Here is a 14,121-nt window from a genome sequence, read left to right as displayed (position 1 = left end):
AAAGCAGTTTTACTTACCTTACCCTTTGTTTTGCTCCCCCAACAGCCAGTGCTCTCCTCTTACCTTTGATGCTCCATGTTGTGAATTGGCCCCTGGCATCCTTTTATGCTGCACTACTGCTACTCCTGCAAGGGCAGGGATGCTGGTCACATATATGACCTAATATTGCCACATGACCATATTTGGCCAGTGATTGCTCAAATATGCCCATGTTGCCATGTTAGGTCAATGTAGTCACCAGCAGCCAACAGTCACAAAACTATGTGGTTTTTCTGCTCTTTAGTGCCACCCTTTGGGCAACTTCTGCTAATGTTGTCTTAAGCCCTGTACACACGATCGAATATCTGATGAAATCTAATCCGATGGATTTTTTCGTTGGATATCCGATGAAGCTGACTTTCATCAGTCTTGTCTACACACCATCAGTCAAAAATCCGACCGTGCCAAAACGCAGTGACGTACAACGCGTACAACGGCACTATAAAGGGGAAGTTCAAATCCAACGGCGCCACCCTTTGGGCTGCTTTTGCTGATTTCATGTTACCACGTGTTAGGTCCCATACACACGATAGAATCCATCCGCTGAAAAATCCCAGCGAATGGGTTTCAGCGGATAGATTCTATGGTGTGTACACTCCAGCGGATCTGTTTCCGCGGATATATCTCCCCTGGGATGGATTCCAGCAGATCAAATATTCGCTGACATGCTAAACAAATCTATCTGCTGGAATCCATCCCAACGGATGGATCCGCTGGTCTGTATAGACTCACCGGATCCATCCGTCCGAAGGGATCCCCCGCATGCGTCGTAATGATTCGACGCATGCGTGGAATTCCTTATATGACAGCGTCGCGCACGTCGCCGCTTCATAATCGCGGCGACGGCGCGACACGTCATCGCCAGAGGATTTCGGCGCAGATTTCAATGCGATGGTGAGTACACTCCATCGCAGAGAAATCCGATGAAATCCTCGAGAGGATTTATCCGCGGAAACGGTTCGCTGGACCGTATTCGCGGATAAATCCTCTCGTGTGTATAGGGCCTAAGTATAAGTTTGGTGAGAGCTGATTCGTGCTTTTCAGTCTGTTACAGCGTGACGAATGTGCTATCTCCATTACGAATGCTAGTTTTACCAGAACTAGCTCTCCCGTCTCCGATGGAGTTCCACACAGACGATCAGATTTTTCTATCTTTTTTTATCCATGGGAAAAATGTAAAACATGTTCTATTTTTTTCACCGATGGAAAAAAGACCGATGGGGCCCACACACGATTGGTTTGTCCGATAAAAACAGTCCATCGGTCTGTTTTCATCGGACAAACCGATCGTGTGTACACGGCTTTATAGTGAGCATGGGTTCTGGAGCATGCATGTTTGTACTTTGGATTTTAGTCTGACGGATTTGTGTACACACGATCAGATGATCCGACAGAACACATTTGTTGTCGGACAATTTGAGAGCATGGCTATCCAACATTTGTTGTCGGAAATTACTACAACAATTGTCTGATGGAGCATACAGACGGTCGGATTATCTGACAAAACACGTCCGTCAGAGAATTGTTGTCGGAATATCCGATCGCGTGTACGGGCCTTTAGAGGAGATTTTCGTTTGTTGTTTTTATTGGACAGGAAGTAAAGGAAAATCTGTTGTAAAAAAAATCTGATAGGGATTTTAACCACTTCCTACACAATTCAAGATGCACTTTTAATTACAGAACTTTAGTATCTAATTTCCTCACACTTACTCAACCATTTTTCTGGTTCAGGTGACTCCAGGTATGATTTTCTGAGGGAGGTGACCATGTTAGAATTAGAATAATTTTTTTTTGGAATTTGAAAAATAAACTGAGATGAGTCATCTTCTGCTTTGTGTTTGTCTACAGGACTAGCTTATTAGACATGATTTTCATAATTGCTTGCCAACGGATTTGTATACAGGCATTTGTAGTCTGAACACATTACCACTAATTTGTAATAATTCAGTTCTGCATTTTACTCCGTATAAAAAAAGAAAAGATAGAGCACAACAGTCAGCTTATCCAGGTACCTAAAATGCACCAAAGCCTTAATCCAAGGCAATTATTGCTATAAGACAATCAAACCTCAGCGCTCACTCTGTTAAGGATGGTGTTGTTAGCGATGCTGCTCTCCATGAGCTAAATCAGCATCACTAAAAAAACTGAAAAACAGAAAAAAAAGGGCACAAACACCTAGTGCAGTGATGGCGAACCTTGGGCCAGATTCACGTACAGCGGGCGCAGCTTAACGTAACCGATTTACGTTACACCACCGCAAATTTTCTGTCTAAGTGCCCGATCCACAAAGCACTTACCTGGAAATTTGCGGCGGTGTATCGTAAATCCGTCCGGCGCAAGGCGGGCCAATTCAAATGGGGCGGGTACCATTTAAATTAGGCGAGCTCCCGCGCCGGACGTACTGCGCATGCTCCCGTCGCAAATTTCCCGACGTGCTTTGCGCGAAATTACGACGCGCCAACGTTTTGTGAATCGCGACGTCAAAAAAGAGTTACGCCGGGAAAATTAAATTTTTTTAAAATAATTCAAAAGCGACGCGGGAAAGACGGGCATACTTTAACATGGTGGAGTAATTTTCCACTTTGTTAAAGGTGCCCTATCTTTGCGACGGAAAACTAACACTCGCGCCGACGTAACGACGGGAAAAAGCTTTGTGGATCGCCGTAACTCCTAATTTGCATACCCGACGCTGGTTTACGACGCAAACTCCCCCCAGCGGCGGCCGCGGTACTGCATCCTAAGATCCGACAGTGTACAACTATTACACCTGTCGGATCTTATGGCTATCTATGCGTAACTGATTCTATGAATCAGTCGCATAGATAGAACAACAGATACGACGGCGTATCATGAGATACGCCGTCGTATCTGCTTTGTGAATCTGGCCCCTTGGCACCCCAGATGTTTTGGAACTACATTTCCCATGATGCTCAGCTACTCTGAAGAGTGCATGAGCATTATGGGAAATGTAGTTCCAAAACATCTGGGGTGCCAAGGTTAGCCATCACTGACCTAGTGCATAACCTTAAACAGCATACTTACAGACATAAAAGTATAAAACGCATGTCATGTACAACTCCAGTGTCAAGGATCACACATCTCTGCAGTTGGACAGCTGATGCGTTTTGGGAGACAAGCTTTGAGGAAGGGAGCTTGTCTCCCGAAACACACCAGCTGTCCAACTGCAAAGACACTGGAGTTGTACATGACATGCGTTTTATCCTTTTTTGTTTGTGAGTATGATTTGGCATTTTGTAAATAGATACTGTATATATATATATATATATATATATATATATATATATATATATATATATATATATATTTTTTTTTAAAGGTGTCTAAGGCAATGTGCTAGGCATTTGCACCCTCTTTTTTTCTCTTTTTAATTATTGCTATAAAGATAAAGTGGTTGTACACCTCAGATGTGAAATATAAACAAAGCATATCCCTCTAGTGTGTTCTTGTCTAAATTGAGAGCACTAAGTGTAATTTCCCTCTGGTGCTTTGTTCCTCTGCATTTCTTGACACCAAGGGAAAAATGGTGAGAGGGGAGGGACCTCCAGCTGATCGACAGCCTCAGCTTTGTTCCTGTGTGCTGCGTGGGGGGGGGGGGTCACTTCCCTCCAATCAGTTTTCCGAGCTCTCCTCACTGAGCTCTGCAGAGTGTGACTTCAGCTTTCCTCCCCTTTTTTTATTGAACTCTCAGACAATCTTTAATATTGAGAATGTAGAGAAAAATTGGTAGCTGCAAAACAGGTACAACTTATGTAGGTGGATTTGTTTCACCACCACTTCTTATCCGGCCTATAGCAAAATGACCACCAGGCGGTGGTTCTGCTATCCTGACTGGACGTCATATGACGTCTTTCAATACAAGCAGGGGCGTGCAGCGCGGAGATCGGTGATGCAGTGTTTTATTTTGACACACCGCAACACGATCTCGGTGTAAACAGGAAGAGCTGTGTATCGGCTTTTTCTCACTTGCATCTGACAGATGCAAGTAGAGGAAAGCTGATTGGCGGCTCTCCTGACGGGGGGGGGGGGGGTCTGCGTTGATTGATTATCAGCGCAGCCCCCCCCCCCCCCAGGATGTCCACCCAGGAACACCAGGGATGCCACCAGGACCACCAGGGATGTCCACCACTAATGACCACCAGATATGCCACCCATGACCACCAGGGATGACTATCAGCGCCCCTAAATGATGCCAATCAGCCCCCATATATGATGCCAGTCAGTGCCCATCAGCAATGCCTGCCAGTGCCTGCTTATCAGTGGTGCCCATCGGTGCCATCTATGAGTGTCCATCAGTATCCATCAGTGCCCATCAATGTCCATCAGTGCCGCCTATTAGTGCCGCCTATGAGTGCAAATCAGTGCCGCATATCAGTGCATATTAGTGTCCATCATCAGTGCCCATTAGTGCCACCTTATCAGTGCAAACTCATTGGGGCCACCTCACCAGTGCCCATTACCAATGCCTTATCAGTGCCCATCAGTGCAGCCTCATCAGTGCCCATCAGTGAAGGAGAAAACTTACTTATGTAAAAAAAATTATAACAGAAACAAAGAAAAAAAAAATCGAAATTTTCTGTCTTTTCTAAACTGTGGTGATTAAATACCACCAAAAGAAAGCTCTATTTGTGTGAACAAAATTATTAAAATGTCTTTTGGTTACAGTGTAGCATGACTGCGCAAATGTCATTCAAAATGCGACAGCACTGAAATCTGAAAATTGGCCTGGGCAGTAAGTGGCCAGTATTAAAATGTTAAAGTGGAAGTAAACCCTCCTATTGTTTTCAGCCAAGGAAGCTTCCATCTTGGCCTCCGTTTAATCTTCAACTTAAATAATGCTGCACATGTGATCAGTTATGACACCAGCCATTGGATGTGACAGTTACATTCTCGGAACGTGCCAGGAATGTAACTGTTTTTTGAAACTGTTAAATCGATGGGTTTACTACCACTTTAAATTGGAGTTCCGTCCACCCAAGCAAAACATTTACAGCCCATTCACACCTAGGCGACAAAACGCCCGACGCTCGATACGCCGGAGGGGCGAATTTGCATTGATGTCTATGAGATGGTTCACATCTCACGCCGAACGCCGAAACGCCATCCGCCTGAAAACAAGTCCCGGACCCTTTTTTTCAGGCGGCATTGGCGTTCGGCCATAGACATCAATGCAATGTCTTGTTAAAAAAAAAAAATTAAACAAATCGCGGCAAAATACGCTGCGTACGCGGCGTTACTTGTCGCATAGGTGTGAATGGGCTGTTAAAGTCAGCAGCTACACATACTGTAGCTGCTGACTTTTAATATTAGGACACTTACCTGTGTTGGAATCCAGCGATGTCGGCAACCCAGCCGACGTTTCCATTGGCTCTTGGGTGCTGCAGCTGCCATTCGTAGTATGGGAACCCGGCAGTGAAGCCTTGCGGCTTCACAGCCAGTTCCCTACTGTGAATGCTGCACTTTCTAAATGGCCTAGCGACGGGGGTAGGAGTACAATCTCAAGTGATAGAAGGAGTGTCTAGAAAAGGCAATAACTGTGAGGGTAGAGCTGACTGTGAAAATAAAAGTACAGTTTATTAGGTGGATAGGTCTCCCTGAATAGAAGAGTTTTCATCGATCACCTAAAGGTGGACAGATTAGGAGATAGCTGTACCGATTGGGGTAGGAAGTTCCAAATGATAGGAGAGGCTCTGGAAAAGTCCTGGAGGTGAGCATGGGGTTGGTGATGAGGGGACTGAAAAGCAGGAGGCTTTGGAAGGAGCGAAGTGGAGACGTTTGTAGCTGATGTACAACTGATGTAATGGTGTAAGCTCAGGGCATGGTTGTGAATGGCTTTGTATGTCGTTGTTGGTATTCTGAATTGTATTAATTTGGTGAATGGAAGCCAGTGGAAGGAATTGCAGAGAGGGGTGGTGGACACTGGATATAATGATTACTCTCATTGGCCTAGCTGGAAAGACAGTTGGATGATATCCCAATCTGCACCACCAGCCAATCAGAGAAAGACTTGTACTCATTCAGAAACTGCAAAGCTTCCTGTGAATGGCTGAGCAACTCTCAACCAGACACGGTTTTGTTGTGGAAGTGGGAAGGGAGGTCCTTGTTCTGCTGCTGGAACACACCAGTGTATACTCTAGGTTACCGATGCTACGTTCAGTTTATACAGTGATCACACCTGGTGCATGGATTAGCTTGGTCCACCAAACTATTTTAAAGTGACAGAAAGCAGGAGTTTGGCTAGTGGTAGTAAACCACCATGCCTTTTTTTTTTTTCTTAAACCTCCAAGGTAAAGTTACAATGTGCTAGTATGCATCGCACCTGGTCACCCGGCCTTCCTTACGGTTCGCGTCCTCCGGCTGTCGTTACTCTCACGCATGCATTTCTATTTATGGCAAAGGCCCCTGAAGGAACGCCCTGGGGGGCTGTTTCTTCAGGGGACATGCGCTGGTGACGTCACTGGCCTATTTACAAGTAAACAAATACATTTACTGTACCTATAGGTACATGTCAACCATGGGACTTTACTCCCACTTTAAAGGCTCCTTGCACTGATCTCTGTGACATTTAGCTGTCCTTTCTCTCTGGTCTGATCAGCAGCCAAGAGACTGTCATGATCAACATCTAAACACGCTACAAGACACACAGATAGCCGCTCTTCTATTTTCCAAAGAAACTATGCTATGTTGGCATATTAAGACTATTTCCCGACACATATAAGCTTCTGCAATTTTATCGGTTGTGCTTATCAAAGCAATGCCATAGCAAGGACACATGTAGTGTGCACACCTTTTGTGTTGGACTAGTTTTGCTTGTTGGAGATCAGCACCCTGGGCTGTAGCACCAACCTTTACACCTACTTTGTGTCTGGCTTCGGAGATGGAGAGCGGTTTTGGCACTGCAGTGATAATAATATATTCCATAAGGTAGGGCTGTGTTAATGTGTGGGAATCCCTGGACAATGGCCAGGGGTCCCAGGTGCATGGGGTCCCCATGATAATCCTGCATTGCCTCATACTTGCCAGCTGTTCCGGATTTGCTGGGAAAATCATGCATTTTACTAAGCTGTCCCAGAATGGCTGTATCCCAGGAAGCATCCCAGAACTTGTACTGTACCCTCCTGATCCCGGTATTGTGCCCTCTAGACCCTTCCTGTACTGGGCCCTCCTGCCTCCACCCCTGTACTGTGCCCTCCTGATCCCAGTACTGTGCCCTTCTGACCCTCCCTGTACTGGGCCTTTCTGATTTTCCCCTGTACTGTCCCCTCCTGATCTCAGCACTGTGCCCTCCTGACCCCCCCTGTACAGTGCCCTCCTGCCTCCACCCCTATATTGTGCCCTCCTGTTACCAGTACTGTGCCCTCCTGACCCTTGCCGGTACTATGCCCTTCTGCTTTTCCCCTGTACTGTGCCCTCCTGATCCCTGTACACTGCCCTCCTGCCTCCACCCCTGTACTGTGCCCTCCTGATCCCAGTACTGTGCCCTTCTGACCCTCCCTGTACTGGGTCTTTCTGCTTTTCCCCTGTACTGTCCCCTCCTGATCCCAGTACTGTGCCCTTCTGACCCTCCCTGTACTGGGCCTTTCTGCTTTTCCCCTGTACTGTCCCCTCCTGATCCCAGTACTGTGCCCTCCTGACCCTCCCTGTACTGTGCCCTTCTGCCTCCACCCCTGTACTATGCCCTCCTGATCCCAGTACTGTGCCCTCCTGACCCTCCTTGTACTCTGGCTTCCTTCCTACATGCCTGTACTGTGCCATTTTTATTGATCAGTCTTTGATTTGTGGCATGTTTTCTTATGGTTTAAAATCGGTTTTATTGAACGTGCTAAAAAATAAATGTTTAGTTCTATCAACTATTTATTCTTTAACTTTTGAGAGTAGGTGCATAAATTGGGGCAAGCTGTTAGGGGTCCCAGTGCATTACTTTGCCCAGGGACCCATGGTGCTATTAAGAGAGCCCTGCCACAAACAGTACAAAGCATCGATCGTGTGCAGAATAACATTAGCAGCCAACAGGAAAGTACTTGTCACTGATCTGACAGAAGAAGTGAAATCCAATTACTTTGGGTTCCTACACTTTGGGAAGTATCATAGTTCGATGCTCCGAAAAAGCCAGAGACTGCGTGCCATTGTTTGTCATTCCCACGTTGGCTCAGTGTGACTTTTCTCTGCTATTAGCTTGCAGCGATGGTACAGCACTGCATGATATGAGAATTCTGGGCAATGACACCGCGGAGCTGTCACTTCTCATCACATGTAATATCTGACCATCTGTGTTCTGTGTCACAAAATATACAAAATAGAAAACAAATAAATCCTGCTGCGCCACATTGCTTGGCGCTATTCCCAGCTGCTAGGAAGCATATGGCCAAAAATGTCCTGTGCCTTATGCTTCTACCCCTCTCTGTGCAGACTGCAGGTACCTGCAAGCAAGGCGCATATCCATGTACTATTTAAAGTGATGTGCCATCTTTATCCCCATGAAAAAAAATGTAGGTGGTTTTTGTGTGTGTAGCGCTCACCCCCGAAGGAGCCGCTGTTTAGTTTGGGATCGGCCTATTCAAGTTACCTTCTGACTTGGTCTAGGGGTGATAGCTGTGAGTGTGAATAAAGAGCAAGTGTCCAGACGTCAATTGAGTTTTCAATGCTTTATTCCAAGGCCCAACATGGCCAACATCAACATGACACACAATAGAGAAAAGTTGATGAGCGTAGAGAAACTTTAGTATCAGGCCTTGAATATGAAGGAGAGCAAGCCTGCTCTCAGCAATAATGTAACCCAATTCGTTGCCACCACAATCAGGGTTGGTAAAGTGCCCCCGGACAGGCGTCTATCACAGGCCTGGCAGCCGGAGCGCCACTTAAGGATCACTGATAGGAACAGGCCTCTGCCACAGGCTTTACAATTTGCGATTCGTGAAATTAGATTGAGCGAATCCTCCCAGTCAGTTCAGATAGTGTCACCCACTGACAGCTTAACCACTTCCCGACGGCCGTACGACTATTGACGGCCGCAGGGTGGTTCTTCTTCTCCGGAGCGCCGTCAATTGACGTCTGCCCCTTTGCTCGTTCCCCGCGCGCGCTCCCGAGCGCGCAGCGGGGAACTGCTGTGCTGGCCGTGTCCCTTGGACACAGCCAATCACAGATCGCCGTGAATGGCCAATCGGAGTGGCCGTTTCCTAGGCGATCTGTGCGGCCAATGAGAGATGATCTCATATGTTTACATATGAGATCATTTCTCATTTCCGGCTCTCGCAGACCGGTGCTGTCAGGGAGAGAGGAGACAGATCTGTGTCTCTTGTACATAGGGACACAGATCGGTCACCTCCCCCAGTCACCCCCCTTCCCCCACAGTTAGAACACTAATATTAGGGTACACATTTAACCCCTTCCTCACCCCCTAGTGTTAACCCCTTCCCTGCCAGTCACATTTATACAGTAATTAGTGCATATTTATAGCACTGATCGCAGTATAAATGTGAATGGTGCCAAAAATGTTCAAAAGTGTCCGATGTGTCTGCCATAATGTCGCAGTCGCAATAAAAATCGCAGATCGCCGCCATTACTAGTAAAAAAATAATAATAAAAAAAAATTATTCTGTCCCTTATTTTGTAGGCGCTATAACTTTTGTGCAAACCAGTTGCTTATTGCGATTTTTTTTTTTTTTTTTTTTACAAAAAATATGTAGAATACGTATCGGCCTAGACTGAGGATAAAAAAAAAAAAAAAAAAAAAAATTGAGCTATTTATTATAGCAACAAGTAAAAATTTTTTTTTTTTTTTCAAAATTGACGCTCTATTTTTGTTTATAGCGCAAAAAATAAAAACCGCAGAGGTAATCAAATACCACCAAAAGAAAGCTCTATTTGTGGGAAAAAAAGGACATAAATTTTGTTTGGGAGCCACGTCGCACGACCGCGCAATTGTCAGTTAAAGCGATGCAGTGCCGAATCGCAAAAAGTCCTCTGGGCAGGAAGGGGGTTTAAGTGCCCAGTAAGGAAGTGGTTAAGCATACCTGTCATGCAGTGTGGTGACTGGATCCCCGATGGTTTGTCTAGGCCTCCTGGACAACCTTTGATTCTAGCCAATCCCCCATCGCACAGCTCCCGGCTTAGGATCCTCTCAGCAGAAGGTTGGGACCCAGCCAGTCGCTGGGGCCCCTCTCTAGGTTAGGATGAGGCTCCGCATGGTGCATGACCTCAGTAAAGCAGGCCACGGTGGCGGGGCCCATGGATGCGCGCACCCTGAAGGTGGATTCCGCACCTGGAACTCGGGCCCTGCACAGAACAGAACGGCCCAAAGGCGGTTGCCCAGATATATCCCCCCCCCAGCATGCCCAATGAGGGAAGAACTCCTCTATTGGCTGCTGGGAGAAGGTGGGTCTGTCAGAACCCCTCTAGCGCCAGCTGCCGCCCGGGGGTGATAACGCACCTCCGGAGCGCAGGCTGACCTACAGGACAAATTCTGAAATCGGCAACAGCCTAAATTTCCATAAACTGTGAATGGGAGTAAGCTGATCCTCCCATTCCCACTAACTCCAGCGTAGCGCCTGTACTGAAAAGTAAGGGGGCGCTACATGTGTTAATATGAAGTTCTCATATGTTGTCATATGTTGTCTTACCATTTAAATTCTCTATGTGATTTTGTGTGTATTTCTGTTTCTGGTGGTATGTAAGAATTATAATGCTGGCAATGCCATTTTTTCCGGACTGCTATGCTGATCCAATGGCTTTAGTATCATCTTTGGTACATACCTGAAACACATACTGTATGTAGATGGGGGGTTTGCTATCAAGTGTTTCTAAACATAAGAACTGAGGGCCAGATTCACAAAAGAGATACGACGGCGTATCTCCTGATACGCCGTCGTATCTCTGTGATCCGCCCGTCGTAACTATGCGGCTGATTCATAGAATCAGTTACGCATAGATAGCCCTAAGATCCGACAGGTGTAATTGACTTACACCGTCGGATCTTAGGATGCAATTCTAGGCCGGCCGCTAGGTGGCGATTCTATTGCGGTCGGCGTAGAATATGCAAATGACTAGTTACGGCGATTCACGAACGTACGCTTTACCCGTCGCTCTAACTTTACGTCGTTTCCTGCGAGATACGCCGCGTAAAACTAAGGCTGCCCTTAAGGTGGACTAGCCAATGTTAAAGCGGTGGTTCCCCCTAAAACTAATTTCTAACAATAGATTCGTAAGACCCGTTACACTGCGGGTAGGCTGGCTTTTTTTTTTTTTTTTGTACATACCGAGATCTCCCCGTCTCGTCCCTTGGCGGTGGGCGTTCCTAGTTGATTGACGTTCCTCGGACGGGCGCGTACGTGACGTCACGACTTTCCGAAAGAAGCCGAACGTCGCTGCGCATGCGCCGTATAGAGTCGGCTCTATACGGCGCATGCGCATCGACGTTCGGCTTCTTTCGGAAAGTCGTGACGTCACGTACGCGCCCGTCCGAGGAACGTCAATCAACTAGGAACGCCCACCGACAAGGGACGAGAACGGGGAGATCTCGGTATGTACTAAAAAAAAAAAAAAATAAGCCAGCCTACCCGCAGTGTAACGGGTCTTACAAATCTATTGTTAGCAATGTGTTTTAGGGGGAACCACCCCTTTAAGTATGGCCGTCGTTCCCGCGTCGAAATTTTAAAAATCACGTTGTTTACGTAAGTCGTCCGTGAATGGCGCGTGGACGCCATTTACATTAACGTCGAAACCAATGACGTCCTTGCGAGGTCATTTAGTGCAATGCACGTCGGGTAATTTGACGGACGGAGCATGCGCAGTACGTTCGGCGCAGGAACGTGCCTAATTTAAATGGTACCCGCCCCATTGGAATTAGGCAGCTTTGCGCCAAGCGGATTTATGTTACACCGCCGCAAGTTTACAGGTAAGAGCTTTGTGAATCAGGCACTTACACTGTAAACTTGCGGCGGTGTAACGTAAATGGGATGCGTTACGTCGCCGCTGCGCAACGTAAATGTACCTGAATCTGGCCCTGAATTTTTAATTGAATGCAACTTAAAGTGGAGCTCCACCCAAAAGGGGAAGCTTGTTCGCACCCTCCCCCCCTCCACTGTCACATTTGGCACTTTTTGAAGAGGGAGAAAGAGTGGATACCTGTCAAAACCAGGTACCCGCTCCCACTTCCAGGTTGCCGCACAATGATCGCAGCGATCTACAAAATTTCCGGCCCTTTCTCTCTGCTGCCTTCTGAGAGACATATAGGTCCCAGAAGGCAGCGGGGCCATTCAGAAAGCGCAGCGCGACTCACAAATGCGCAGTAGGGAACTGGCTGTGGAAATCAGCAGAGCTTCACCACATTCACTAAGCTCTCAGGAGAATTTGTGAAATACACTTGCAAAGTCTATTTGCCTTTAGTAAATCAGCCCTGATGCTTCTTTTTCTCCTTGCTAAATGCGAAGTTGGTGTAAAAAAAAAAAGTTGGTTAACCAGTTGCCGGCCAGCTGCCGCAGTTACACTGCGACAAGGTGGCTCATTTGTGCATGTCACGTACCTGGATCGTGAGCCTGACGTGTAGAGGAGAGCCTCTCTTGCCTCACCGGCTTGTGGGACCCTGAGGTTGAGACAGTAGCCACAGAAGCACGGTGACGCAGGAGTGCCTAGGATCAGTCCAGTATTTGGTAATGGCTGGATGTTCGTGGCTGGTGATGCAACAGACAGACCGGCAGGGCTGGGTAGACCAGAGCTGTGGCAGGCTGGATCGCAGAAGAGACAGGAACTGGTGTGATTTGTAGAGCAGAACTACAGCAGGCAGAGAAGCAGATGCAGAGTCAGGCAGGCCGGGTCAGTAGCGTTCAGGTGGATCAGGCAGAGCAGCAGGCAGAAGAGAAGTCCAAAACAGGCCGAAGTCAGGGTATCAAGCAGACAAGGTTAGTGAGAGCAAGCCGTGTTCAAGGTCAGAAGTCAGCACAGGTAACAGGTTTCAGACACACAGAAGATGCAGATAAGGTTGCCACCTCATCCCTTTAAACCTGAACACATATTAATTACACAGGTTCTGAGCCAAATTTAATGCAGATAAGGCACCAAGTGAGTTTAATTACCACCTTGATCAGCCACAGAACCTGTGTAATCAATATGTGTTCGGGTTTAAAGGGATGAGATGGCAACCCTAGATGCAGACCAAACAGCAACGAGTCTTTGGTGCACTCACTTTGAAAAACCCCTTTGGCACCAATGTTGGTGACAGGCGAACGCGTGCGCGCTCGCTGACGCGCCGTGAATGCACGTGTCTGCCGTGCAATTCCTGCTGGACGGCTATGCCTTTCCTGACAGTGCAAATCGATGTACTGGTGTAACGGTTCGTGCACTGGCTTTTGTTGGCACGTGCGCGCTACCAGGCTCGATGGACTGGGGGAGATTGCTTTGAATATTAAAAATAAATTAAAAAGCATTTATGGTGTGTGGTGCTCAGATGCAGTATAGTTCCATTTTAACAGGTGTCATGTCTGAAAAAAGGTTGAGAACTAATGCTATAGACTTTGATTTGATACAAAATACAGTTTGAAACAACAAGAAGCTAATATAAAATAATATTACTGGCAGCATTCAGGAAAGTGTCAGCTGCGTGGGCGATACAAAAAGAAAAAAGACAAAAAGAGATGTGGGTCCTGAATAGGGACAGCATACGTGGGAGCGATGGGTTATTTCACAGTACACAATCACACAGACAGCTAAAAGATTGTTACTGCTAATTACATGTTTATAACAGATATAATTATTTTTATTACAGACACTATCCAAAACAGTCGTTTACCACGGTGGCGGATACCCCAGAAAATCTACGACTGAAACAACAAAGTGAACTTCAAAGTCAGGTAATTCTAGCACTGATCACTTCTATCACCAACCAGACAATGTTCTGTACAGTCCTGCCAAAGGATAGTGTTACCCCGCACATCTGATTATTGCTGCTTTAGTTGTACTTGCCATATGTTACCCTATAGAAAGTAGATATGAGTCCTGCCTGCACGGCAAGGCCAATGGAGGTACAGCTTACTCCATGTGGAATACTAAGCCCAAGGCTTCCTTAAAGGC

General features: G+C 46.7%; 1 protein-coding gene across 2 annotated transcripts in view; it reads left to right on the top strand.

The window, feature by feature from the left end:
* Window positions 1–14,121, top strand: part of NEBL (nebulette) — a 309,628-nt gene that overhangs the window by 132,014 nt on the left and 163,493 nt on the right. For both annotated transcript variants that reach the window (XM_040352495.1, XM_040352496.1), the window contains exon 3: window positions 13,817–13,901. In XM_040352495.1, coding sequence (XP_040208429.1) covers window positions 13,817–13,901 — 85 coding nt within the window. The remainder of the gene's footprint in view (window positions 1–13,816; window positions 13,902–14,121) is intronic.

The sequence above is a fragment of the Rana temporaria genome, chromosome 5 (genome assembly GCF_905171775.1).
Source record: "Rana temporaria chromosome 5, aRanTem1.1, whole genome shotgun sequence".
In the NCBI taxonomy this organism is placed as follows: Eukaryota; Metazoa; Chordata; class Amphibia; order Anura; family Ranidae; genus Rana; species Rana temporaria.
The sequence above is the reverse complement of the archived record's forward strand: the minus strand, read 5'-3'. Positions and strand labels throughout refer to the sequence as shown.